The 26181-nt window shown below is 75.2% G+C and overlaps 3 protein-coding genes across 9 annotated transcripts; 2 read left to right on the forward strand and 1 right to left on the reverse strand.

Annotated features, from left to right (window-relative positions):
• The first annotated feature begins 1100 nt into the window (after window positions 1-1100).
• RPS15 (ribosomal protein S15) lies at window positions 1101-2919 on the forward strand. Its single transcript, XM_051828907.2, has 4 exons — window positions 1101-1318; window positions 1562-1647; window positions 2418-2652; window positions 2781-2919. Exons 1-4 carry the CDS (start codon window positions 1316-1318, stop codon window positions 2892-2894), a joined length of 438 nt encoding a protein of 145 aa, XP_051684867.2. The 5' UTR covers window positions 1101-1315; the 3' UTR covers window positions 2895-2919.
• A 1541-nt stretch (window positions 2920-4460) lies between these two features.
• APC2 (APC regulator of WNT signaling pathway 2) lies at window positions 4461-23694 on the forward strand. 7 transcript variants are annotated; one of them, XM_051828894.2, is made up of 15 exons: window positions 4461-4618; window positions 8721-8876; window positions 9454-9544; window positions 9638-9821; window positions 10448-10556; window positions 10974-11090; window positions 11187-11264; window positions 11366-11464; window positions 11575-11968; window positions 12791-12886; window positions 14226-14365; window positions 14606-14683; window positions 14766-14882; window positions 15134-15348; window positions 17037-23694. In XM_051828894.2, the coding sequence occupies exons 1-15, from the start codon at window positions 4565-4567 to the stop codon at window positions 22012-22014; spliced, it is 6906 nt and encodes a 2301-aa protein (XP_051684854.2). In that variant the 5' UTR covers window positions 4461-4564; the 3' UTR covers window positions 22015-23694. The 7 variants fall into 7 exon arrangements, with proteins under 7 accessions (XP_051684854.2, XP_051684855.2, XP_069914576.1 ...); XM_051828895.2 differs by having other exon boundaries at window positions 10977-11090; XM_070058475.1 differs by lacking the exon at window positions 4461-4618 and adding an exon at window positions 6934-7066.
• Window positions 23293-26121, reverse strand: C16H19orf25 (chromosome 16 C19orf25 homolog). The gene is made up of 3 exons (XM_070058502.1): window positions 25752-26121; window positions 25544-25675; window positions 23293-23974 (listed from the first exon to the last, which is right to left on the reverse strand). The coding sequence occupies exons 1-3, from the start codon at window positions 25864-25866 to the stop codon at window positions 23760-23762; spliced, it is 462 nt and encodes a 153-aa protein (XP_069914603.1). The 5' UTR covers window positions 25867-26121; the 3' UTR covers window positions 23293-23759.
• Between the last annotated feature and the right edge of the window lie 60 nt (window positions 26122-26181).

A 26181-nucleotide genomic window follows, 5' to 3' on the forward strand; every position in this document is an offset into this window, starting at 1 on the left:
CGTGCCACGGCGCCGGCCCCTCTCAGCCATGCCTGGGATGTGGTGTCCGCGTGCCACGGCGCCGGCCCCTCTCAGCCATGCCTGGGATGTGGTGCCCGCGTGCCACGGCGCCGGCCCCTCTCAGCCATGCCTGGGATGTGGTGCCCGCGTGCCACGGCGCCGGCCCCTCTCAGCCATGCCTGGGATGTGGTGCCCGCGTGCCACGGCGCCGGCCCCTCTCAGTCCTGTCTGGGATGTGGTGTCCGCGTGCCACGGCGCCGGCCCCTCAGCCACTTCCAAGCGCACACTCCGGTGGTTACGGGACCCTGACCCAGTGCAGCCCCCGTGCGGGGTTGGGGCACCCAGGGGCCTCCGGGGTGCGGCCACGCAGTCCAGCCGTGGCTGCCCGGCCAGCGGGGCCGGCGCCCTTCCCTGAGCAGCAAGTCCCTGTGGCTCCTTGCTTTTTGGTGTTTTTTGCTTGTTTTGAGATTTTATCCATTTGAAAGGCAGAGTCACGGAGCTTTGCCCCCTGGGTCACCCCCCAGCTGGGCCGGGCCAAATCCAGGAGCCAGGAGCTCCGCCCGGGTCCCCCACGCGGGCACAGCCCCCAGCACTCGGGCTGCCCCAGGCCACAGCAGGGCGGAGCAGCCGGGGCTCCAGCCGGGGGCGGGCCGGCCACAACCCACGTGTGCCACGGTGCGGCCACGAACCCCTGTCCCCACCATCTGTGCGTGGAAGTGTGGGCTCTGTGCACCCGAGCGGATCGCTGATCAGACGTGGCTCGGCTGGGAGGGGTCGCGCCACGTCCTTCGCTGTCTGATTCTAAGAGGGACGCTGACCACGCAGATGTCCACCACGGCCGAGGCCGGGCCGGGCCGGAGCCGGCAGCCAGGGGCCCTGCGTCAGCAGCAGTGCTGGCGTCACGAGTGGAGCTGGCGCGTGGGTGTCTCAGCCCCAGCGCGCGCGTGCACGCGACTCCTTGATAATCTGCCTGTCCATCTATGCTGGACACCGGCCACCCAGCGCTGCAGCTGCTAATGTCACGTGGTTGTGTCCGGCTGGATCCGTCCCCTCCCTGCCACCATGGCCCTCTGTCTGGAGTCCGACCGCCTACCAGGCAGCGGGGGCTCCAGTTGGGTCCGCGGTGCCCCCTGCAGAGCCGGAACCAGAAGTCCTCTGCAGCCTGCAGTCCGCCCTCCGAACAGCAGAGGGCGCGCGTCCGCCGCAGGGTAGGCGGAAGCGCGTGCGCGCGCACGGCGAGAGGCGGGGCACGCAGGCGGCCTCGCGATAACTGCGCGTGCGCGAGCTGCACGTCCTCTTCCGGGAAGCCGACAAGATGGTGAGTGGTGCGCGCTGGCTCCTCCGCGGGGAACGTATCGGGCGCCATCCGCGCTCTGCGGGGACCGCAGCGGGGTCCCGGGCTGCCGGAGGGACTCTGCGGGTCCCCAGGGCCGCCGGATGAGGGGCGCGGGCGGGTGCGGGGCGACCCGGGGCGGGGAAGGTGCGAGGCGGCCGGCTTGTCCCGGCTGAGCCGCCCTCGGGGGTCTCCGGCCTCCGCTGACCCCCGGGCCGGCCCGCGCAGGCGGAAGTCGAGCAGAAGAAGAAGCGGACGTTCCGCAAGTTCACCTACCGCGGCGTGGACCTGGACCAGCTGCTGGACATGTCCTAGTAAGCGGGCGGGGCTGGGGCCGGGGTCGGCGAGGCCGGCGCGGCGCGGCGCGGCGGGGAGGGGGCGGGCGCCCGGGACGACCCTGCAGCTCTGGCCGGGGCTTCGGGGGCCGGCGTGGCGGGGAGGACTCGGGGCTCAGGGAGCCGGCGTGGCGTGGCGGGAAGGGGTCCGGACGCCCGGGACGACACCGCGGCTCTGGCCGGGGATCGGGGCTCGGGGCGGGGGTCCGGGGTCGGCGAGGCCGGCGTGGCGTGGCGGGAAGGGGTCCGGGCCCCCGTGACGACCCTGCAGCTCTGGCAGGGGCACCGGCGTGGCGGGAAGGGGTGTGGGCGCCCGGGACGACCACGGGGCTCTGGCCGGGGCTCCGGGGGACTCGGGGCGGGGGTCGTCGTGGCGGGGAGGACTCGGGGCGCCGACGTGGCGTGGCGGGAAGGGATCCGGGCGCCCGGGACGACCCCGGGACTCTGAGCGAGGGTCCGGGGGGACTCGGGGAGCCGACGTGGCGTGGCAGGAGGGAGTCCGGGGCTCGGGACGCGACTCTGGGCGGGGGCTCGGGGCGGGGGTCCGGGACTCGGGGCGGGTCCTGGGGACTCTGGGCGGGGGTCCGGGGTCTCGGGGCGGGGGTCGTCGTGGCGGGGAGGACTCGGGGCGCCGACGTGGCGTGGCGGGAAGGGATCCGGGGCTCGGGACGGGACTCTGGGCGGGGTCCCGGGGGGCTCGGGGCGGGTCCGGGCTCCGGTCCCCCGCCGACCGCGCCCCCCGCCCGCAGCGAGCAGCTGATGCAGCTGTACAGCGCGCGGCAGCGGCGGCGGCTGAGCCGGGGCCTGCGGCGGAAGCAGCACTCGCTGCTCAAGCGGCTGCGCAAGGCCAAGAAGGAGGCGCCGCCCATGGAGAAGCCGGAGGTGGTGAAGACGCACCTGCGGGACATGATCATCCTGCCCGAGATGGTGGGCAGCATGGTGGGCGTGTACAACGGCAAGACCTTCAACCAGGTGGAGATCAAGGTGAGCGGGCGGGGCGGGGAGTGGGGGGCCGGGGCGGGGATGGAGGGGGCGGGGCGGGCCTGACGCCGCAGGGGGGCCGGGCCTCCCCCTGCCCGCCGCTGACCCCGCCCGCCCCCCCCCCCCCGCAGCCCGAGATGATCGGCCACTACCTGGGCGAGTTCTCCATCACCTACAAGCCCGTGAAGCACGGCCGGCCGGGCATCGGCGCCACGCACTCCTCCCGCTTCATCCCGCTCAAGTAGCCCCAATAAAGCGCGCTCCCGCGTGGCCGTGGTCTGCGTCTCCTTCCTGGCGGGCGGGACCCTCGTCCTCACACCGCGTGTCCCGTGCGCCGCTGGGCAGAGCTGACAGGATCCCGGGGTGGGCGCGGGCTGCCATCCGCGGCGGCATTGGGGGGGCGGGTTCCGCGTGGACGTGGAGCCACGGGGAGGGGGGAGGTCCCGTCCTTCCCGGCAGGAGGGGCCAGTGGCAGGTGCGATGCGGCAGGCCCCGCCCACTGAGGCCGGGACCTCCTGGCCGCAGCCCCGCCCTCGCCCCGGCTGCCCCACTCGCGGGCCCGTCCCTCTCGCGGGGGACCCGGAAGAAGCCCCCGGCCGTTGTGGGCGTGAGGAGTGAGCCAGTCCCCGGAAGACCTGTCTACCTCTGCCTTTGAAATACACACAGTGCTGCCTCGTGGGGAGCGGCCCGCTGCGCGTCCCAGGGCTGCCCGGCTCCCGCCGCTGCCCCGGCAAGGGGTGGGGGGGATAGAGTCGGCGCCCGGGGCCCACCGCCGGGCCGCGCCGAGGCGTGTGCGCCCTGGAGCGGCCGGGCCCGGCCTCCCGCTGCACCCGGGGAGCTCCAGGCGCGCTCCGGGCTGTCCTTGGGGAGCTGCCCGGGGCTGCCCTTGGACCAGGAGCTGCAGGGAAGGGCTCGGCGCGGGACCCCCTGGCCTTGGCCCTCGCGCCCGGCCTGCTCCCTGGGCAGGAAGCCCCAGGCCGGTACCGCCCCCTTGCGAAGGCCGCCCCAATCCCGCTGCAGCCTGCCCCGCCCCGCAAGGCAGGAGTGCGCCCCCCCACACACCTGCTGCCTGGCGGGGCTGTGCTCCGAGCCAGGGGCCAGGCCTCCCAGCGGTGGCGTGGGCGATATCCGCCGCCGCACGGCCGCCTGTCCCCTGCTATCCTGGGGCTGCGCGGTGTGCGAGCACCGGGCCTGATGGTCCGGCGTCCGTCCCGGCACCCTCGTCCCCAGCCAGCTCCCGCCCCTGGGCCCGCGTGCTGGTCTGTCCCCTGCGCCGCCGGCAGGGGGCGCCTCTGGGCACCGCGTCTGCCGCTCGCCCGGCTCCCCGCGTCGTGCCGCCCCTTCCCCTCGGGTGCCACGCGGGACTCTGCAAGTGTCAGTCGCTCCCCGCGCCCCACTGGCGCCTCACTGGCCTGGTTCCTAAGGGCCGGGGTTTGGCTGTTTGGTTCTTTGTAGACGGACCGACACACAGCAGGCGCCTAATAAGTGTTCAGATCACTGAGTGAATGCGGTGTGGCCCACGGCGCCCTGCTCGGGGTTCGGGGACCTCGGCGCGCAGCGGGCGTCTGCAGCGTCTCCGTGCCCCTTGGCGGGCCCGGCAGGCGCCCGAGCCGCCGCACGCACCGCGGGGCGCCCCGTCCTCCGCGCGGCCCCTTCCAGCTGCTCAGGGACCGACCGTCACCCTGTCACCCTCCAGTGCCCAGCGCGTGGCCCCCGGCCCCGCCCCCACCCCCTCCCCGTGAGGGCCGGCAGCCCCGGAGACGCCCCGCCTCGCCCCCTTCCGGGGGAGCTCCGCCCCGGCCCGCGGGGTGGTTCCGCCCTCTGCGCAGGCGCAGGCTGCCTCCGCCGCAGCCCCCCGCCCCCATCCCGCGGCCGAGGGGCGGGGCGCGGGCTGGTCCGAGGCGGCCGCGGCTCCATGGGGCTCCTGGCGCTGCTGGGCCTAATGCACTCGGCCTTTCTCGGGGACCAGGTAGGGCGCAGGTGTCCTGCCTGTCGGTGGGGGCGGGCTCCGCCCCTGGACGCGGCCGGGCCGGGGTCTGCACAGCTGGAGCGGCGGTCTGCGTCGGGGGCGGGGCGAGGTGGCAAGCGCACGGAGACCGGAGGGGTCGGGGTCTGGCGCAGTCGCCCTGGAGACGGTTGCCAGGGAAACTGCCTCGGGATGCTCGCGGGGCTGGGAGCCCCTCCGTGCGCCGCGGCGACCCCCCCCCCGCAGGTCTGCGCAAGCGCAGGCCTCGCCCTCCCCAGCCCTCGGTCTTTGAGGGAGACCCTCTGACCCCTCCCCACTGCGCGGACCAGGACTGGGGCCTGCTGGGGCCCTGCCGCTGGGGCGCACGGCGCGGAGACGCGTGCGCAGGGTGGGGGGTCCGGCCACGCCCTACGCCCCCGCAGGTCCTCAGTCTCCCGCTCCGTACGCCGCGCGTGGGGCGACCCCGACGTCGCTCTGATTTTCACGCGAGTCATCCATCCGTAGGGGTCTCAGCACTTCCCCGGCCTCCCCGACGTTCTGAATCCCGGGGCTGAAACGTCTCCCACTTGAGGGAAACTGAGGCTGGGGTGCAGCGGGGAGCGCAAGGTCACGCCTCCGTCAACGCAGAGCCTGGGCGGGCGCGGGGCGGGGGAGCTGTCCGCGGTGCTGACGGGGCGCGCACCTGGGGGACCGAGCCGCCACAGGGCGCGGCCTGACCGCAGCGGGGCCCTGCCTGGCCTGCCCTGGCTCCCAGCCTGCGGGCCGCCCCTGCCATGTGCGGGGGGCTGCACCTGCCCCTCCGCCCCCACCCCGGCACGGAGTGGCTCGGCGGTGGGGAAGGGCCAGCCGAGTCCGGAATGAGGAGGCCCAAGGACACTGACCCCTGTGGTGTGCAAGGCCTTGGGCCAGGGCTGGTGAGGAGCAGGGTTCTAGAACTCGGCCCACGGTTTTGCCGGGTGCGGTGGGGGGTGATGTCCCAGAGGGTTGGGGTCTCAGCCTTCCAGGACCTGGCCATAACCCCCTCCCGGGGCGGGGGGGGGGGGGACGGTTCCAGGGGCTGACTCCGCCGTCTGCTTCCTGGCTGAGCCTCAGTGAGCCCGTGTGCACCAGGATGGGACTGGCCACGGGGCCTCCCTGCCCACCCCCGCCGGGAGAGGGCCTTGGCACTGGGGTTTAGCTCCACTGGGCTGGAGGACAGGGACTGTGTAAGCCCCCTGCCAGTGCACCCAGCTGGAGGCTGAGGCCGGAAGAGAGCCCCCCCCCAAGGTCACAGGACGGCGGAGGGGAGCCCCGGCTCTGCCAGCCCCGCCTTGCTCTGGCCTGGAGGCCCGGGCGAGCCCCACTCCCACCCTGCAGCACCCCCAGCGCCTGGCCCCTCCCAGCCCGCCCCCAGCCCCCAGCAAGGGGCCTTACCCTAATAACACGCAGGCCAGCCACGCCCAGCTCTGGAGGCCCTGGGCTGCTGGGGTCTCCAGCCGCGTGGCTCCTGGGCACCTCAAGGCCGTGGCGCCGCCCAGCCCGTGCAAAGCCTCCAGCCTCTCCCCATACGGCCAAGGGGGCTGCAGAGGGCGCTGGCCGTGCCCTGGCCTCCCAGCCTGCCACATCCCGGGTCCTCGGGCCTGGCCGCCTCCGCACCCTGCACGGGGGCTGCGGGCTCGGCCCTGGGCGTCACCGGGAACTGGGGCGGGGGTCAAGTGTGGGACAGGGTAGACACTGGGGTCGCGGGAGGGAGACAAAGACAGGCTGGGGAGAGCGGGCTCTGAGGGTGACTGAGGCCCCCAGGCCCTGCGGGGAGGCAGGGAGAAGTGGGGGGCGGGGGGGCTGCCCGGCCCCCCTCGCCCGACAGCGGGACCCTGGGGAGTTCCAGCTGGACCTCTAAATTGTGGGGAGGGGCTTGAGCCTGCTCTGAGATCCCACACCCCCTCCCGGCTCCCACCGAAGGCTCTGATGTAACACCCAAGACTCGGGCTTTGCTCAGACCCTGCGTACCAGCAGTGGAAGAGGGTTCGCCTTACACGGGGGAGAGGGGGGGGGACACGGGCCCTGGTCCTCGGGCGCCCCTCACTCACGGGGGGGTCGCCCACCCCCGGAAGACGCAGCCCCTGAGCCCGGCGCAGAGGCTCGCCGCCCCGCGGCTGCCGCCGGGCCCCGCCCCGGGCCGCCATTGGCTGTTGCCATGGCACCAGCCCGTCTTCCCGCGCCGCCATTGGCTGCTGCGCCTGCATCCCGCATCCCGCACCCTCCCCCGCTCGCGGTGGCCTCGTCCAACGCCGGGAGCGGCGGCGCCGCCTGGCCAGGCCCGACCAGGCTTTGTCCACCCTGGAGCCCCGTGCCCGCGCCGCGGAGCCCGCGCCCTGCGGCTACCCCGTGGCCGGGCCGGGATCCCTGCCGGGGCGCGCGGAGAACGGGAGCCCCAGGCCGGGGCGCCCCAGCGCAACTGCAAGTCCGCGGGTGCGTGTTCCCCGGTGGAGGGCGGGGGCGGGGCTCCCGCAGACGCCGGAGCCGGAGCCGCCCTCCCGCAGGGCATGGGCTGCGGGGACGGGCCCGCCAGGCCGGTGTCCCTGTCGCTTCGGGGCGGGCCCCTGGCTTCGGGTCTGGGCGCCAAGGTCCCCTCCTGCTAAGAGGGGGAGGGGCCGGCGTCCACTCCTGCTCGGTCAGGAGGCCCCCTGACACAGCACCCTGAGCGGGGAAGGGCAGGTAGGGGGACTTCCTGGAGGAGGTGGCACCGTGACGGACGGCAGGAGTTAGGAAAGATGCTGTAGGCCAGGCCGGGGTCGGAGGGGGACCACGGGGCTGCTGACCGTGTGGGAGGAGTGGACTTGGGCTGTGGGAGGCCAGGCTGGGGCTGGTGAGAGGGCCCTGCGGGGTGCCAGGCGGGGATGCTGGGGTCACGGGAGTGACCCCTGACTGTGGGACATGGGTGTCAGGGGAGGCTGGGCCTGGGCCACTGCAGAGCCACGTGGGGCAGCCGTGGGAGGGGCCACGTCCATCGTGGTCAGGGCTGCGGGAGGCCGTGGGGCATGGGCTGAGGGGCAGATGGGCACGCCTTGTCCGCTGCCCCCACCTGGCTGGCCTCGGACCCTGGTTCTGTCCGTGTGGCCCCCATCCAGGCTGGTGTCCCGAGAGACCCTGACCTCGGGTGGGAGGCGGGGGCTTCCCGCAAACCCAGGCGTGGGGAGGTGGCGGGTCTGGGTTCCAATCGCACCCCAGTTCCTCCCCTGGGAACCAGCTAACTGTGGCAGGGAAGCAGCCACAGCCTGGCACGGGGGGGGGGGCGCAGGGGTCTGCAAATGGGTTGGCTCCGCCCCCTTCACCCCAACTCCAGCTGTGCCATTGCCAACACCAGGTGGGCTGGGGGCAGCAGAGGAGTGACAGTGTGGGGCCAGCGGCGGGGGGCGGCGTCCCCAGTGGGCAGAGCAGGGCTGGTTTGGGGAGGGGGCTCCGAGGTGGGAGGCGGCAGAGGGGATGAGCTGTCATTGGCTCGCCGCAGACAAAGACGGAGGGGGGCGGAGAGCGCGGCCGGGAAGGGAACAAAGAGGAAGGGGCCGTGGGGAGGGGGAGCAGGAGGGCCAAGCTGAGGGGGGAAGCTTCGGCCAGCTGGACAGAGGGAGGAGGCTGGGCTGAGGCGCGGACACCCCCGCGAGACAGAGCAGGGGCTGGGGCGGGGCAGCCCCCTCCGGCGGGCACCGCGCGGGTGCCGCACACGCGGGGGCTCCAGGCGCAGGGCCGCGGGGCCGATCGGGTGGGCTCACTCCACCCCCAGGGCCTCCCTGCGCTTCCCTGGCCACTGCCGGCCGACCCCCACGGAGCCCCCTTGTCCGTCAGCTGGGCCACGTGCCATCTGCCCGCCCAGCCGGCCTCGGGGGGGCCGTGAGCACTGGCACGCGGAGGGGGGGCCGGCCCGGCCGGTCCACCTGGGGAGCAGCTGCCGTCCACGGCCGCCTGGCCTGTGTGTCTGCCTGGACACCAGACATCTGCCCGGGGGCCCTGCCGCTGTCCCCACCGCCACTCCCCGCATCTGTCGGGGTCCACGGTGGCCCTGCGCGCGGGGCCCCGGGGCTGCGGCTGGCCGCTGGCGCGCGCTGACCCCCGGCCCCCGCCCCAGGCGCTGCAGGAGTGGAAGATGAGCTCCGCCGCGTCCTACGAGCAGCTGGTGCGGCAGGTGGAGGCCCTGAAGGCCGAGAACAGCCACCTGCGGCAGGAGCTGCGGCACAACTCCAGCCACCTGTCCAAGCTGGAGACGGAGACGTCCGGCATGAAGGTGCGGCCGGCGCGCGCGGGGGCGGGGGCGGAGGCCGGGGGGCGGGGCGGGGCGGGGGTGGCGGCCGGGGGGCGGGGCGGGGGCGGCGGCACTACTCCAGCCACCTGTCCAAGCTGGAGACCGAGACGTCGGGCATGAAGGTGCGGCCGGGGGGCGGGGGTGGTGGCCGGGGGCGGGGCGGGGGCGGCGGCCGGGGGGCGGGGCGGGGGCGGCGGCACAACTCCAGCCACCTGTCCAAGCTGGAGACCGAGACGTCGGGCATGAAGGTGCGGCCGGCGCCGCGCAGGGGTGGCGGCCGGGGGGCGGGGCGGGGGCGGCGGCACAACTCCAGCCACCTGTCCAAGCTGGAGACCGAGACGTCGGGCATGAAGGTGCGGCCGGGGGGCGGGGCGGGGGCGGAGGCCGGGGGGCGGGGCGGGGGCGGCGGCCGGGGGGGCGGCGGCACAACTCCAGCCACCTGTCCAAGCTGGAGACCGAGACGTCGGGCATGAAGGTGCGGCCGGCGCCGCGCAGGGGTGGCGGCCGGGGGGCGGGGCGGGGGCGGCGGCCACCCACAGCCGGCTCCTCCCCTCCCCAGGAGGTCCTGAAGCAGCTACAGGGCAAACTGGAGCAGGAGGCGCGGGTGCTGCTGTCCTCGGGGCAGACGGAGGTCCTGGAGCAGCTGAAAGGTGAGGCCGGGGCTCCCCCGCACGCCCCCACCCCCCGGCGCGGGAGGGCGGCCACGCGCTGACCGCTCCCGCTGCCCCCCCGCCCCCCCGCAGCCTTGCAGATGGACATCACCAGCCTGTACAACCTCAAGTTCCAGCCTCCCGCGCTGGGGCCCGAGCCCCCCGCACCGCGCACCCCGGAGGGAAGCCCGGTGCACGGCCCCGCGCCCTCCAAGGACAGCTTTGGGGAACTGGGCCGGGCCACCATCCGCCTCTTGGAGGAGCTGGACCGCGAACGGTGAGAGCGTGGGAGCAGGACCCGGGCAGTCACGTGGCCGCGCCCCGCCTCCTCCCCGGGTTCCTCCGCCAACCACGGCTCCGCCCACCACCTCTGACCCTTTCCGCAGCGGGTGGCCCGCGGCCTCCTGGCCAGGCCCAGGGGACTGCCCACAGCGGGCCAAGAGGACGGGCCGGGGGTTCCCGACACACAGGCGTCGCTAGGGGCGGGCGCTGTCCGGTGCCAGGGCTCAGGGCGGCCTTTGTAGAGAGGGGGCCGCCGTCCAGGAGGCCCGGGCTGGGGGCCAGCAGGGGCAGGCAGGGGCCCGGTGCCCGGCTCGGCTGGGGTGCGCGCGTCGACTCCGGAGTAGCCTGGGGGTGTCCGCGCTCGGGCACGGCCGCCGCCCGCCTTCCCACCCTCAGGCTTCCGCTCTGGGGAATGGGCGTGCGCTGTCGCGGGGGCTGTGCTGCACGCGGGGCGCCGAGCGTCCGGGAGCTGGGGGAGGCCTTCCCCGAGGCGGGGCGCGCCCCAAGGAATCGGCGCCAGGCCCCTCGCTGGCCCCCGTCACGGGTGGGCCCCAGCCCCAGCCGCAGCCCGGCGGTGGCGGAGCCCGGAGTGACCCCGGCCACCCCCGCCCCCGCCCCCAGGTGTTTCTTGCTGAATGAGATCGAGAAGGAAGAGAAGGAGAAGCTGTGGTACTACTCGCAGCTGCAGGGCCTGTCCAAGCGCCTGGACGAGCTGCCGCACGTGGAGACGGTGCGCGGGCGCGGGGCGGGGGCGCGGGCGCGGGCGCGGGGCGGCGGGGCCTGTCCAAGAGCCTGGACGAGCTGTCACACGTGGAGACGGGGCGCGGGCGCGGGGCCTGTCCAAGCGCCTGGACGAGCTGCCGCACGTGGAGACGGTGCGCGGGCGCGGGGCGGGGGCGCGGGGCCTGTCCAAGCGCCTGGACGAGCTGCCGCACGTGGGGACGGTGCGCGGGTACGCGGGCGCGGGGCGCGGGGCCTGTCCAAGCTGCCCCACGTGGAGGCGGGGCGCGGGCGCGGGGCCTGTCCAAGCTGCCCCACGTGGAGGCGGGGCGCGGGCGCGGGGCCTGTCCAAGCTGCCCCACGTGGAGGCGGGGCGCGGGGCGCGGGGCCTGGCCGCCCCCTCACCGCGCCCGCGCGCGCCCCCCAGCAGTTCTCCATGCAGATGGACCTCATCCGCCAGCAGCTGGAGTTCGAGGCGCAGCACATCCGCTCGCTGATGGAGGAGCGCTTCGGCACCTCGGACGAGATGGTGCAGCGGGCGCAGGTGCGCGGCCGCGGCGGGGGCGGGGGCGGGGGGCGGGGCCTTGGGGGCGGGGCGGGGCCGTGGGGGGGTCCCAGCGCGCCTGTTTCTCCCGCGCAGATCCGCGCCTCCCGCCTGGAGCAGATCGACAAGCAGCTGCTGGAGGCGCAGGACCGGGTGCAGCAGACGGAGCCCCAGGTACGGGGCGGGGCGTGGGCTGGGGGCGGAGCCGGGACGCGGCCCGCCCCCGCCCCGCCCCGCCGTGGGGCTGACCGCCGGGCCTGGCGCGCCCCCTGCAGGCGCTGCTGGCTGTGAAGTCGGTGCCCGTGGACGAGGAGCCCGAGGCGGAAGCTCCCACGCACCCCGACGACGGCGCCCCTCAGCCCGGCAACAGCAAGGTGAGCGTGCGGGGCCGGCTGCCCTGGGGCGGGGCCGCGGTGCGGCGGGGACTCTGCCTCCTGGAGCCCCCAGGCGGCCCAGCCCGACCGACCCCAGCCTCTGCCGGCAGGTGGAGGTGGTCTTCTGGCTGCTGTCCATGCTGGCGACGCGGGACCAGGAGGACACGGCGCGCACGCTGCTGGCCATGTCCAGCTCGCCCGAGAGCTGCGTGGCGATGCGGCGCTCCGGCTGCCTGCCGCTGCTGCTGCAGATCCTCCACGGCGCCGAGGCGGGCGCGGGAGCGGGCGCGCGCGCCAGCGGCCCGGGGACGCCGGGCGCCAAGGACGCCCGCATGCGCGCCAACGCGGCGCTGCACAACATCGTCTTCTCGCAGCCGGACCAGGGCCTGGCGCGCAAGGAGATGCGTGTGCTGCACGTGCTGGAGCAGATCCGCGCCTACTGCGAGACCTGCTGGGACTGGCTGCAGGCGCGCGCCGCGGGGCCGGACGGCAGCGCCGGCGGGGGTGAGCGCGCCCCGGCCTCGAACGTGGGCCCCGGCCTCCACCGCGCGCCCCCCGCCTCCACCGCGCGCGTGCCCCAGCATGGACCGCGCCCCCCCCCCGCAGCCTCCACCGCGCGCCCCGGCCTCCACCGCGCGCCCCGGCCTCCACCGCGCGCACCCCCGGCCTCCACCGCGCGCCCCCCGCCTCCACCGCGCGCCCCCGGCCTCCACCGCGCGCCCCCGGCCTCCACTGCGCGCGCCCCCGGCCTCCACCGCGCGCCCCCGGCCTCCACTGCGCGCGCCCCGGCCTCCACCGCGCGCGCCCCCGGCCTCCACTGCGCGCGCCCCGGCCTCCACCTCGCGCCCCCCCCCCGCCTCGACCGCGCGCGCCCCCGGCCTCCACCGCGCGCGCCCCCCGGCCTCCACCGCGCGTCCCCCCGCCTCCACCACGCGCGCGCCCCCGGCCTCGACCGCGCGCGCCCCCCGGCCTCCACCGCGCGCCCCCTGCCTCCACCACGCGCGCGCCCCCCGGCCTCCACCGCGCGCCCCCCGCCTCCACCTCGCGTCCCCCGCAGCCTCCACCGCGCGCGCCCCCCGGCCTCCACTGCGCGCGCCCCGGCCTCCACCGCGCGCCCCCCGCAGCCTCCCCCCCGCACCTGTCTCTGGAGCCCGATGACAGCTGGGTAGAGCAGACCCCCGCCCTCCCCCGTCCCCTGCCCCCCTGCCGATGTTGGTGGCGCAGGCGGGGCGCAGACCTCGGTCCCCGTTTCTGCCGCTGGTCGCACTTGGCCCAGCGCAGGCGGCCGGCGGGCGTGCGGGGTCTGAGCCGGCCCCTCGCCCACAGCCCCAGTGCCCATCGAGCCGCAGATCTGCCAGGCCACCTGCGCAGTGATGAAGCTGTCCTTTGACGAGGAGTACCGCCGGGCCATGAACGAGCTGGGTGAGCCCCCCCCTCCAGCCTCAGCTCGTGGTGGGCGGCCCCCGCGGGCCCGGGCAGGTGCATGCGTGGGCGCAAGCCTGGCGACACTTCAGGGACATTATGAGGCCACCCCCCCGGCCGCAAACACGGGCGGGAGGTCCCCATGGCTGGACATGCGCCCGCCCTCCACTGGCCACAGCCGGCGGCCGGGGCCTTGGGCATGGTTTTGTTTTTTCAAAGATTTCTTTAGTTTTATTATTTGAAAGAGAGTTATGGGGGGGGGGACAAAGAGGGGTCTTCCATTCGCGGGTTCACTCCCCAACTGCCCGCGACGGCCAGAGCTGCGCCCATCCGGAGCCAGGAGCTCCATCCGGGTCTCCCACGCGGTGCAGGGGCCCAGCCTTTGGACCGTCGGCCACTGCCCTCCCGGCCGTCAGCTCCCCGGCCCCTGTCCTGACCAGAGAGGTAGCAAGAGACGACTTCAGCTTTCCTGTGTCTGCCCTGACGCGGCTGTCCACCCCTCCCCCTCCCGGTCTCCCACCCCTCATCCCCCATTTTGCTTGAGAGGTATCCACTGGGTCAGGCTGAAGCCAGGAGCTCCATCCGGGTCTCCCACGAGGTTGGGGGGCTCAGGGACTGGAGCCGTCGCTGTCCCGGGCACACCAGGGAGCAGGGCCAGGCGCCATGGTCCCCAGGGGCCTGGGGGGTGGCGTAGCAGGTGCAGCCACTCCCCATCGGAGTGCCTGGGAAGGCAGCAGCCGACCCCCCCCCGCCCCCGCCAGGCCAGAGGCGGCAGCTCCGGCTCCAGCTCCCGCCCCCCGCCCGGCCCAGACCGGCTGTTGCAGGCGTTTGGGGGTGAACCAGCGGATGAGAGATGTGTCCTTGCTTTCAACCAACAGTCGCACTTTTGCGGTTCGAGGTCATAGCGGGGTGCAGGGAGTCTGGGGCCCCTGCTGGGCCGGGCTCTGACCCCGGGCGTCATAACGCCGGGGGGAGGGGCTCCAGCCCCTGGAATCAGCTTCGGAGCCCCCAAAACCTGGGGGTGTGCACGGGGTCCTGATAGGCCGAGGGCGCGGAGAGCCTCGGATCTCCTCCCCGCCCGGTGTCTCAGAATTCGGCCAACGCTGACCACGCCCCAGCGCAGGGCTCCGGCCGCTGCCTCCGACCAAACAGAGGCCCCATGGCCGGGGCCCTCACTCCTGGCTCCAGCCCCGGCCCCGGGCACCCCTCGGCCCCTCCTGGCTCTGGACCTCCGCGGGGGGGGGGGGGGCACAGGCAGAGGCTGCCGGCAGGAGGGAGGGGTGGGGGGCGTGGCCCGCGGGGAGAGCGCGCCCCAGCCTGGCCGTCCCGGTGCCCGCAGGTGGGCTGCAGGCGGTGGCCGAGCTGCTGCAGGTGGACCACGAGATGCACGGGGTGACCCGGGACCCCCTGAACCTGGCCCTGCGGCGCTACGCGGGCATGGCCCTCACCAACCTCACCTTCGGAGATGTGGCCAACAAGGTGAGGGGCGGTAGGCAGGGTCTCGGAGCCTGGGGGCGGGGTCATGGGGCCTGGGGGCGGGGTCAAGGGCCTGGGGGCCAGGTCGCGGGGCCTGGGCAGCCGGCGGGGGTGGCGGGACGCCCCCTGTGGACAGCAGTGCTCACCGCAGGGTAGGGGCTCTGGCCTGCGCCCCTGCTGGGGGCGGGGCCTTCCCCAGGCCCTGCCTGCCGTGACCCCAGAGCTGTCCTGTCGCCCCCACAGGCCACGCTGTGTGCTCGCAGGGGCTGCATGGAGGCCATCGTGGCCCAGCTGGCCTCGGAGAGCGAGGAGCTGCACCAGGTAGTGGGGTGGGGGCGCCCCGCGTGCTGGGCTTGGGGGAGGCCGGGCCCGGGGCCCACGGTGCCGCTTGCCCCGGCCTCAGGTGGTGTCCAGCATCCTGCGCAACCTGTCCTGGAGGGCGGACCTCAGCAGCAAGAAGACCCTGCGGGAAGTGGGCAGCGTGTCTGCGCTGACGCAGTGCGCGCTGCGGGCCTGCAAGGTGGGTACGGGGGCGCGGGCGGGTGTCCTGTGACTCCAAGGCGGGGCTAGGGGCGGGGCCGGCGGAGGCGGGGCGGGTGTCCTGTGACTCCAAGGCGGGGCTAGGGGTGGAGCCGGCGGAGGCGGGGCGCGGGTGTCCTGTGACCCCAATCGGGCGCTAGGGGCGGGGCTAGGGGCGGGGCCGGCGGGGGGCGGGGCTGCGCGTGGGCCCTGACGCTGCAGCCCCGCCGGGACCTGTGCCCCCGCCCCCAGGAGTCCACCCTCAAGAGTGTGCTGAGCGCCCTGTGGAACCTGTCCGCGCACAGCACGGAGAACAAGGCGGCCGTGTGCGCGGTGGACGGCGCCCTGGGCTTCCTGGTGAGCACGCTGACCTACAAGTGCCAGGGCGCCTCGCTGGCCATCATCGAGAGCGGCGGCGGCATCTTGCGCAACGTGTCCAGCCTGGTGGCCACGCGCGAGGACTACCGGTCAGTGCGGGCGGGCGGGCGGCGGAGAGGGAGACGGGAGGGGGCGAGGGAGACGGGAGGGGGAGGGGGAGAGGGAGAGAAGGGAGAGAGGGAGAGATGGGAGGGGGCGAGGGAGAGAGAGACGGGAGGAGGAGAGAGAGACAGAGACAGGAGGGGGAGAGAGAGAAGGGAGAGACGGAGAGACGGGAGGGGGCGAGGGAGAGACAGAGACGGGAGGGGGAGGGAGAGAGGGAGAGATGGGAGGGGGCGAGGGAGAGAGAGAGAAGGGAGAGAGGGAGAGATGGGAGGGGGCGAGGGAGAGAGAGACGGGAGGGGGAGAGAGAGAGAGAGATGGAGGGGGAGAGGGAGAGAAGGGAGGGGGCCAGGGAGAGGGAGACGGGAGGGGGAGAGGGAGAGAAGGAGAGATGGGAGGGGGCGAGGGAGAGAGAGACGGGAGGGGGAGAGAGACAGAGACAGGAGGGGGAGAGAGACAGAGACGGGAGGGGGAGAGGGGGAGACGGGAGGGGGAGAGACAGAGATGTGAGGGGGAGAGAGGGAGAGGGAGGAAGAGAGGGAGAGGGAGAGAGAGGAGGAGACGGGAGAAGGGGGGAGAGAGGGAGAGACAGGAGGGGGAGAGGGAGAGATGGGAGGGGGGAGAGAGGGAGGGAGACAGGAGAGAAGGAGGGGGAGAGAGGGAGACAGAGAGACAGAGACAGAAGGAGAGGGAGGAAGAGGGAGACGGGAGGGGGAGAGAGAGGGAGGGAGATGGGAGAAGGTGGGGAGAGAGGGAGACAGACAGGAGAGAGAGGGAGAGGGAGAGAGAGAGGGAGAGAGACAGAGACAGGAGAGAGAAGGAGAGGGAGGAAGAGAGGGAGAGAGAGAGGGAGGGAGACGGGAGAAGGGGGGAGAGAGACAGGAGAGAGAGGGAGAGGGAGGAAGAGAGGGAGATGGGAGGGGGAGAGGAAGTTGGGGGAGAGAGGGAGACAGGAGGGAGAGGGGGAGGGACACGGTTGGCAGGGAGCCGGCGCGGGGGCGGGGCCGCAGTACTGGAACTGGCGCTCAGATCCGAGATGCTGGTATCGCAAGTGGTGGCTTTTTACATAATCACAACACCTGCCCTGAATTTTACTTTAAAATTTATTTGAAAAACGCAGAGACACACCACCACCACCCCTCCTACCTGCTGGTCCACGCCCCCAAATGCCCGCCACGCCCGCCCTATCCCCGGAGGGTGGGGCGGGGCGGGACATCGGCTCTGCCCACCCTATCCCCCCGAGGGGCGGGGCCGTCTGCTCTGACCGCCCAATCCTCAGAAGGTGGGGCGTGGCCGTCTGCTCAGCCATCCGCTCACTCTGGCTGCCCTATCCCCGGGGGGCGGGGCCATCTGCTCTGCCCTATCCTGGGGGGCGGGGCCTTCTATCTGCCCTATCCCCCGGGGGGCGGGGCCTTCCGCTGGCTGCCCTATCCCCGGGGGGCGGGGCCGTCTGCTCTGGCTGCCCTATCCCCGGGGGGCGGGGCCTTCCGCTGGCTGCCCTATCCCCGGGAGGCGGGGCCGTCTGCTCTGACCGCCCTATCCCCCGGGGGGGGGGGGGCGTCTGCGCTGTCGGCCCTATCCCCGGGGGGCGGGGCCTTCCGCTGGCTGCCCTATCCCCGGGGGCGGGGCGGGGCCGCCTGTTCCGGCCACAGGTGACCCGCCCCCTGCCCCCCAGGCAGGTGCTCCGCGACCACAACTGCCTGCAGACGCTGCTGCAGCACCTGACCTCACACAGCCTGACCATCGTGAGCAACGCGTGCGGCACGCTCTGGAACCTGTCGGCCCGCAGCGCGCGCGACCAGGAGCTGCTGTGGGACCTGGGCGCCGTGGGCATGCTGCGCAACCTGGTGCACTCCAGGCACAAGATGATCGCCATGGGCAGCGCCGCCGCCCTGCGCAACCTGCTGGCCCACCGGCCCGCCAAGCACCAGGCGGCCGCCACGGCCGTGTCCCCCGGCGCCTGCGTGCCCAGCCTCTACGTGCGCAAGCAGCGGGCGCTGGAGGCGGAGCTCGACGCCCGGCACCTGGCGCAGGCGCTCGGCCACCTGGAGAAGCAGGCCCTGCCCGAGGCCGAGGCCGCCGCCAAGAAGCCGCTGCCGCCCCTGCGGCACCTGGACGGGCTGGCGCGGGACTACGCCTCCGACTCGGGCTGCTTCGACGACGACGACGCGCCGTCCCTGGCCGCCGCCACCGCCGAGCCCGCCAGCCCGGCCGTGCTCTCCCTCTTCCTGGGCAGCCCCTTCCTGCAGGGCCAGGCGCTGGCCCGCACCCCGCCGGCCCGCCGCGGCCTGGAGCCCGAGAAGGAGGCCGGCGGCGAGGCGGCCGCGGCGGCCAAGGCCAAGGCCAAGCTGGCGCTGGCGGTGGCGCGCATCGACCGTCTGGTGGAGGACATCTCGGCCCTGCACACCTCGTCCGACGACAGCTTCAGCCTCAGCTCCGGGGACCCCGGGCAGGAGGCGCCGCGGGAGGGCCGGGCGCAGTCCTGCTCGCCCTGCCGCGGCCCCGAGGGCGGCCGGCCGGAGGCGGGGGGCCGGGCGCACCCCCTGCTCCGGCTCAAGGCGGCCCACGCCAGCCTGTCCAACGACAGCCTCAACAGCGGCAGCACCAGCGACGGCTACTGCCCGCGGGAGCACATGCGGCCCTGCCCGCTGGCCGCGCTGGCCGAGCACCGCGAGGAGCTCCCGGGCGCGCAGCCGCGGCCCGCTCGGCTGGACCTCGACCTGCGGGGCGGCCAGGCCGAGGGGCCCGCCCGGGACGCCGCCGGCGCCGACGCCCGCGTGCGCACCATCAAGCTGTCGCCCACCTATCAGCACGTGCCGCTGCTGGAGGCCGCGGGCAGGGCGGGCGCGGGGGCCCCCGGCGGCCCCGAGGCGCCCCCTGCTGTCCGGAAGCAGGCCTGGCTGGTGGCCGAGGGCCTGAGCCAGGTGCCCGAGAAGCTGGGGGCGGGGCGGCCGGCGGCGGCCAGCAGGGCGCTGCAGAGGCTGGTGGCGCAGGAGGGGCCCCTCTCGCTGTCCCGCTGCAGCTCGCTGTCCTCGCTGTCCTCGGCCGGACGCCCGGGCCCCAGCGAGGCCGGAGACCTGGACAGCGACTCCTCCCTCGAGGGCCTGGAGGAGGCCGGCCCCGGAGAGGCGGAGCTGGACGGGGCGTGGCGCGGGCCGGGCGCCGCCTCCCTGCCCGTGGCCATCCCGGCGCCCCGGCGGGGCCGCGGCCGGGGCCTGGGCGTGGAGGACGCCACGCCGTCCAGCTCGTCCGAGAACTGCGTGCAGGAGACGCCCCTCGTGCTGAGCCGCTGCAGCTCCGTGAGCTCCCTGGGCAGCTTCGAGAGCCCGTCCATCGCCAGCTCCATCCCCAGCGACCCCTGCAGCGGGCTGGGCAGCGGCACCGTGAGCCCCAGCGAGCTGCCCGACAGCCCCGGGCAGACCATGCCGCCCAGCCGCAGCAAGACGCCGCCGGCCGCGCCGCCCGGCCCGCCCGAGAGCAGCCAGTTCAGCCTGCAGTGGGAGAGCTACGTGAAGCGCTTCCTGGACATCGCCGACTGCCGCGAGCACTGCCGCCTGCCCTCCGAGCTGGACGCGGGCAGCGTGCGCTTCACCGTGGAGAAGCCGGACGAGAACTTCTCCTGCGCCTCCAGCCTCAGCGCGCTCGCCCTGCACGAGCACTACGTGCAGCAGGACGTGGAGCTGCGGCTGCTGCCGCCCACCTGCCCCGACCGCGGCGCCGGCCAGCGCCGGCGAGAAGAGGCCGCCGGACGCCAGGAGGGGCCGGCGCCCGCGGGCTCCCGCACCCGCGCGGCCGCGGACCAGGAGCTGGAGCTGCTGCGGGAGTGCCTGGGGGCGGCCGTGCCCGCGCGGCTCCGCAAGGTGGCCTCGGCGCTCGTGCCCGGCCGCCGGGCGCTGCCCGTGCCCGTCTACATGCTGGTGCCCGCCCCGGCCCGGGAGGACGACTCGTGCACCGACTCGGCTGAGGGCACGCCGGTCAACTTCTCCAGCGCCGCGTCCCTCAGCGACGAGACCCTGCAGGGGCCCCCCAAGGAGCAGCCCCGGGGCCGGCTGGACAGGCAGGAGCCCCCCGGCCTCGCGGCCCCCGCCGGCCAGGTCTCGGGGCACCGGCTCAAGGCCGGGGGCGCCGGCCGGAGCCCGGAGCAGGCCCGGGGCACAGGCAGGAGCCGGGCCGGGCTGGAGCTGCCCCTGGGCCGGCCCCCAAGTGCCCACTCGGACCGGGCTCGGGGGGAAGGGGGCAGGCAGTCCCTGTGCCTCACGACGCCCACCGAGGAGGCCGTGTACTGCTTCTACGACTCTGACGAGGCGCCCTCCTCGGCCAGGCCGCCCCCACGGCGACCGTCCGCCATCCCGCGCGCCCTGAAGCGGGGCGGGAAGGAGGCCAGGGCCCCAGCCAAGGCGGCCGCTCCGGCCCAGCCGCCCCCGCGGGCCCAGCCCCGGCTGATCGCCGACGAGACCCCGCCTTGCTACTCCCTGAGCTCCTCGGCCAGCTCGCTCAGCGAGCCGGAGCCCTGTGAGCGGCCGGCCAGCCGCCGGGGAGGCCCGGAGCCCACGGTCGCCCAGGCCCCGCGCCGGGGAGGCGGGCGCGACAGCTCCCCCAGCCCGCGCTCCGAGGAGGAGCTGCTGCGCCGCTGCATCGGCTCGGCCATGCCCAGGCGCCGGCCCCTGGCCTCTGGCCCCCGGCGCCGCAAGGCCCGGGCTGCCGGGCAGGACGAGCGGCCGGCAGAGGCGCCCCGGGACCGCGGCGAGGAGGCGGCCGGCTCAGACCGGGCCTCCGACCTGGACAGCGTCGAGTGGCGCGCCATCCAGGAGGGCGCCAACTCCATCGTCACGTGGCTGCACCAGGCGGCTGCGGCGGCCCCCCGCGAGGCCTCCTCCGAGTCCGACTCGCTCCTGTCCCTGGGGTCTGCTCTGTCCACGGGCCCCTCCCTGCAGCTCTCCAAGCGCAGGAGCAGGCGCCAGCCTGGGCCCGGAGCCGGGGCAGGGGAGGGCAGTGTCCGGCGGCCGGAGAAACGGAGCCTGGCCTCAGCCAAGAGCGGCGCGAGCCCGCGCGCCCCCGGCGGCCCCGAGAAGCCGCGCGCGGCTCAGAAGGTAGCGGCGGGGGTGCCGGCTGTTCTCCGGGGGCGGACAGTGATCTACGTGCCCAGCCCGGCCACCCGGCCCCAGCCCAAAGCTGTCCCTGGCCCCCGGGCCACACCGAGGAAGGCGGAGCCCCCTAGCCCGGCACAGCCGCCCGCTGCGGGCAAGGCGCCGGCGCCCGGGCAGCAGCGCTCTCGCAGCCTGCACCGGCCGGGCAAGATCTCGGAGCTGGCGGCGCTGAGCCACGCCCCCAGGAGCGCCACGCCCCCTGCTCGGCTGGCCAAGACCCCTTCTTCAAGCTCCTCCCAGACCTCGCCGGCCTCGCAGCCTCTGCCCAGGAAGTCGCCCCCGGCCACCCCAGCTGCAGGGTCTCTGCCCGGCCCGGCAGCCCCCGGCGTGCCCAAGACGCCGGCGCGGGCCCTGCTGGCCAAGCACCACAAGACCCAGAAGTCGCCCGTCCGGATCCCGTTCATGCAGAGGCCGGCCAGGCGCGGGCCGCCGCCGCTGGCCAGACCCGCCCCGGAGCCCAGCCCCAGAGGCCGCGAGGGGGCGGCGGCGGCGCGTGGGGGCCGACTGGGCCTGGTGCGTGTGGCCTCCGCCCGCTCCAGCGGCAGCGAGTCCTCGGACCGCTCGGGCTTCCGGCGCCAGCTGACCTTCATCAAGGAGTCGCCCGGCTTGCTGCGGCGCCGGCGCACGGAGCTGTCCCCCGCCGCGGGCCCCGCCGCCGCCGCCGCCTCCCAGGGCGCGTCGCCCCGCCGCGGCCGGCCCGCGCTCCCCGCCGTCTTCCTCTGCTCTTCGCGCTGCGACGAGCTGAGGGCGGCGCCCCGGCAGCAGCCGACCCGCCCGGGGTCCGGTCCAGGCCCCGGCCCGCGCGCGCCCCGGCGCACCAGCTCCGAGAGCCCGTCGCGCCTGCCCGTGCGCGCGCCCCCCGCGCGGCCGGAGGCGGTCAAGCGCTACTCCTCCCTGCCCCACATCAGCGTGGCCCGCAAGCCCGACGGCGCGGCCCCGGGAGCGCCCCCGGCGCGCGCCCCCCAGCGCCGCGGGAGCGACGGCGAGGCGCGGCCGCTGCCCAGGGTGGTCGCGCCAGGCACGACGTGGCGGCGCATCCGGGACGAGGACGTCGCGCACATCCTGCGCAGCACCCTGCCCGCCTCGGCCCTGCCGCTCCGGGGCGCCTCGCCCGAGGAGGGCCCGGCCGGCCCCCCGCCGCGGAAGACCAGCGACGCCGTGGTGCAGACGGAGGAGGTGGCGCAGCCCAAGGCCAACGCCAGCACGTCCCCGAGCCTGGAGAGCAGGGAGCAGCCCCCCGCCCCACCCGGCGCCCCGGCCGCCCTCCTGGGCAGCGACGTGGACGGGCCCGCCCCGGCCAAGGGCCCTGCCCCCGTGCCCTTCGCCCACGAGGGCTTGGGTGTCGCCGTGGGGGGCTTCCCTGCCAGCCGGCACGGCTCCCCGAGCCGCGCAGCGCGCGTCCCGCCCTTCAACTACGTGCCCAGCCCCATGGCGGCGGCCACGGCCACCGCGGACGCCGGCGTGGAGAAGGCCCCGGCCCCCGCCCCCGCCGGCCTCCTGGAGTAGGCCCCCGCCAGCCTGGCGGATGTCGTGCAGATGCGCCAAGCAGGCCAGCTCACCGCGGCCGCACCTCGCCAAGGCCTCGTCTCCGAAGGGAATGGGGTGCAAGTGCCCGCCCTAGAGGCGACCCCGGGGAGCCGCTGCTGGAACCCCCAGGCTCACCCGGCCGAGGGGAGGGAGCAGGCTCAGAGGCGGGCTGGGGCTGTCGCGCTGAGCAGGACGGGAGCCTGTAATTACTGCTCCTGCTAATTCCTTGATGAGGGCCCGCCAGTTGGTTTCCACTCCCAGCCTCAGCTGGGGGAGCAGGGGTGTGGGCTGGAGCCCAGACAGCGCCCCAGGGGGCCAAGGGAAAGGTGGCAGGGAGGGGAGGGGGCCGCCAGGCTACCCTGGACCCCCACCCGCCCCCGTGCGGGAGGCTGGAGGCCAGCAGGTGTGAGAGGGACGGGCTGGGGTCGGGCTAACCCTGCTGCCCCGGGACGCCACTGCCCGGCCGAGGCTCCGTGGCCAAGGCAGGTGTGGAGGGGGCGGGGCGCCCGGCTCTGAGCTCCCTCCCAGCTTCCTCTGCACTGACCATACGACTCCAGGGCTATCACAGCCCGGGGGCGGAGCCTCACCACGCCCGGGGGCGGAGCCTCATCGCACCCTGGCAGCCTGAACACAGCGGGAGAGGGGCCCCCGCGGCCCCGCCCACCTCCACGGAGGAGCGCCCTGCAGAGAGAGCCAGCGACCTCTTCCCTGCAGGATCCGGCCGTGGGAGGGAACCCAGCAGGGCTACCCCCCACCCCGGGGAGGGGGCTCCACCTGCCCTGCCCTGTCCTCCACACCTGTGGGCCTCGACCAGACAGCCGCAGGCAGCAGCCCGGGCAGGCGCCCCCTTCAGGCCCCACCCGTGCCCCGCAGGAGGAGCAGGGGCCTGGGGAGCAGGGGCAGCGGCCAGGAGATGACCAGCGGGGGGGTGGTGGTGAGGGCAGTGCCCAAGGCTTCCGCACACACGGACTGCCGGGTGTCCCCGGGCCTGGGGCTGGGAGGGGGAGACGCAGGCACAGCTCGCCCCGCCCGGCGTGGGGAGACCACAGAGTGACCTTTGGACAATGGAGCTGAGCCGTCCTGGGGACCGGGTCTTGTCCGGCCCCTGACCCTGGACACCAGTGCCCCCCCCCCCCGCCATTCCCAGGGCCACTGAGGGTGGGCGGCCTTCCCTCCGCCTCCCGCCTGTCCCCCACGCCCTGCAGTGTACACAGCCGCCGCCCGCCAGCACCCCATGTAAAGGACCACGCCCCCGCATCCGTGTCGCACAACTTTAATAAACGGAGCTGTCCAGTCGCCTCCGCTGCGTGAGGGGTGGGGGCGGGGCTCTGTCCCCCTGGGGCATCTCCGTCCGGCTCCGTCCTTGGCTGTGGTCCAGGCTGTCAGGCCTCAGTGCCCGGTGGGTGGGTGGGGGGGTCTCCGAGGCTCAGGCAGGAGGGGAAACTCCTGGGGCTCGGCCCAGCCCCCGGGACTCGGGGAGCCGGGGCCGGCGGGGCCTCTGTCCCGGGAGGGCGTCCAGGGCCTGGCCCGTGGCTGCTCCGCTGTCCACTGCGGCAGCCTCTCTCACGGCCACGAAGGGGCGGGGCCACGCCAGGGCGGCCGCCCCCCCCCCCCCCAGCCCCGGAGCACAGAGCAGCCCGCGAGATGGGCAGAGTCCGCGGGGGGAGGCGATGCCGGTGGCCACGCAGGGTCCAGCCGGCGCCCGGGCCGGGGAAGGGCCCGGGTCAGCCGGAGGCGCCGGGCAGCGCCGCGCGCGTCACGTGGCCCACGTCCAGCTCGAGCTGGGCGCCGGCTCGCCGCAGGCCCTGGCACTGCCGGCTCAGCCCCTCGCCTGCCCGCTGCAGCCGCGCGTTGGCGGCCACGTAGGCCCGGCTCTGCTGGTACAGCCGCTCTCGCTGGGCCTCGGGGTCCTCACGCCTCCTGGGGTCTCCTGCGGGGTCTGGGACAGCGCGAGGGGCGTCAGTGGCCAGGGAGCCCCCAAGGCTGGTGCCTGCAGACCCCACCCCGGCGGCCTGGGCGCCCCACAGCCACGCGGGGCCCACGCGTGACCTCGCACGCCCTGGCACACGCCAGCCGGGGACGCCTGTCGCAGTAGCGGGGTCCCAGGTCCCGGCTGCGCCCTCCTCGGCCATGATGGGGCCACACCCGGGCGGCTGCTCTCCCTGGCCGCCCGCGGGGAGCCGGACCGGACCACGACCCCCCCCACAGCCCAGGGCCCAAGCAGCAGCAGGAGGCGGGTGCGGGGGCTGCCAGCTCCTCCCTGGCCTCAAACCCCGGCCCGACGCCTGCTCGCGACAGGGGACTCGCGAGACGCGGCTGGGCCCGGGCTCCACCAGGTGTCCTGTCCCCCAGAACCTCCGGCTGACGGCAGCGGCCCCTGGTCACACAGAGCCCGGCACGGAATGTGGTCCTACGGCTGGGGCTGTCAGTTCATGGGGGGGGAGGGAGGGAGAGAGAGAGAGGGAGAGAGGGAGGGGGGAGGGAGAGAGGGAGAGAGGGAGGGGGGAGGGAGAGAGGGAGAGGGAGAGTGAGAGGGAGGGGGGAGGAAGGGAGAGGGAGGGAGAGGGGGAGAGAGAGAGGGAGGGGGAGAGAGAGAGGGAGGCGGAGAGAGGGAGGGAGGGGGAGAGAGAGAGGGAGGGGGAGAGAGAGAGGGAGAGAGGGGGAGAGAGAGAGGGAGGGGGGGAGAGAGGAGAGAGGGGAGAGGGGAGAGAGGGGAGGGAGGGGGAGAGAGAGAGGGAGAGAGGGAGGGCGGGGGGGGGTCCTCTATCTGTGGGTCACTCCCCGGATGGCCACAACAGGCGGGGCTGAGCCAGGAGCTCCATCCGGGTCTCACGTGGGTGCCCTCCCCGTATAACTTCATTCTGAACACTAGGCTCCCGGGGCCGGCGCTGGGCAGCGGGTGCAGCCGCCGCCTGCAGGCCCGCACCCCACGTGGGCGCCGGTTCGAGTCCCGGCTGCTCCACTTCCGATCCAGCTCCTGCTGTGGCCTGGGAGGGCAGTGGACGATGGCCCGAGTCCCTGGGCCCCTGCACCCGCGTGGGGGACCCGGATGGAGCTCCCGGCTCCTGGTCAGCCCAGCTCCGGCCGCTGCAGCCATTTGGGGAGGGAACCACGGAACGGATCTCCGTCTCTAACGTCTTTTTCAAAAAAGAAAGAAGGAGAAAGAACGGCAGGTTCCCCAGAATCCTCAGGCCTCGGCCCACGGGGCGCTCCGGGGCGGGCGGGGGCGGCGCTCTCGGTGCGTCTGGGCCCGGGGCTCGGTACAGCTGAGCGCCTGGCGGAGCCCAGAGTCCACCCGACCCTGCCCGCGGAACCCTGTCCTCGCGCGCCCCCTTCTCAGCCCCGCCCCGGGCCGGGGACCCCTGCGACCCCCACCACGGCCCCTGTCGGGGCGCGCTCCCCTCCGTTAGCGGCGCCAATGCCTCCGTCGGCCCCGGGCCCACGCACGGCGCCCCAGCCGCCGCTCCGGGGGCCTCGGGGCCGCCCCTGCCCCGCCCCGAGCCGCTACCTTCCGGGGCCAGCGCGGTGAAGACCGGGTCCTGGGCCGGCGCCCCGCGCACGTCCTCCAGGATCTGCTCCACCGTGGGCGGCGCCGGGCGCGTGGGCAGCACCACGCGCTTCTTGGCCTTGGAGCCCATGCCTGCAGGTGGCAGACGAGGCGTTACGAGGCGCGTCCCCGCCGCGGCCACTGCCCGGGGAGGCCGTCCCCGACTCACCGGGACGCCAGCCCCGAGCCGCCCGGGCGAGCCGCTTCCGCTTCCGGCCTTGCGCGACCCGCCCCCTGGCACGTGACGCCTGCTTCCGGCGCTCGCCGCTAAGCCCCGCCCCCATCAGGGGACTGCGCCTGCGCGGCTGGCCGGCGGTCGGGGCTGAGGCTCCGGTCAGTGTCCAGCCGGCCGAGTCTCCACGGAGCGGGACCCTGCGTGCGGCCGCCGCGGGGACCCCAGGCGCTGGTGCGGGGTCCGGGTCCCGCAGCAGCTTTGCGCGGCGCAGTGGACGGCAGCCGTCAGTCACCCTTGCTCCGCGCCCCGCGAGCGGCCACCGCCCGACCCCGTGTCCGCGCGGACGCCGGCAGGAAGACCCCGCCCCCCGTTTGGGGCCGGGAAGGCTCCGCGGGGCCGCCCTGAGCTGGGCGGGGCCGCCCGC

This window comes from Oryctolagus cuniculus, chromosome 16, assembly GCF_964237555.1.
Source record: "Oryctolagus cuniculus chromosome 16, mOryCun1.1, whole genome shotgun sequence".
Lineage (NCBI taxonomy): Eukaryota > Metazoa > Chordata > Mammalia > Lagomorpha > Leporidae > Oryctolagus > Oryctolagus cuniculus.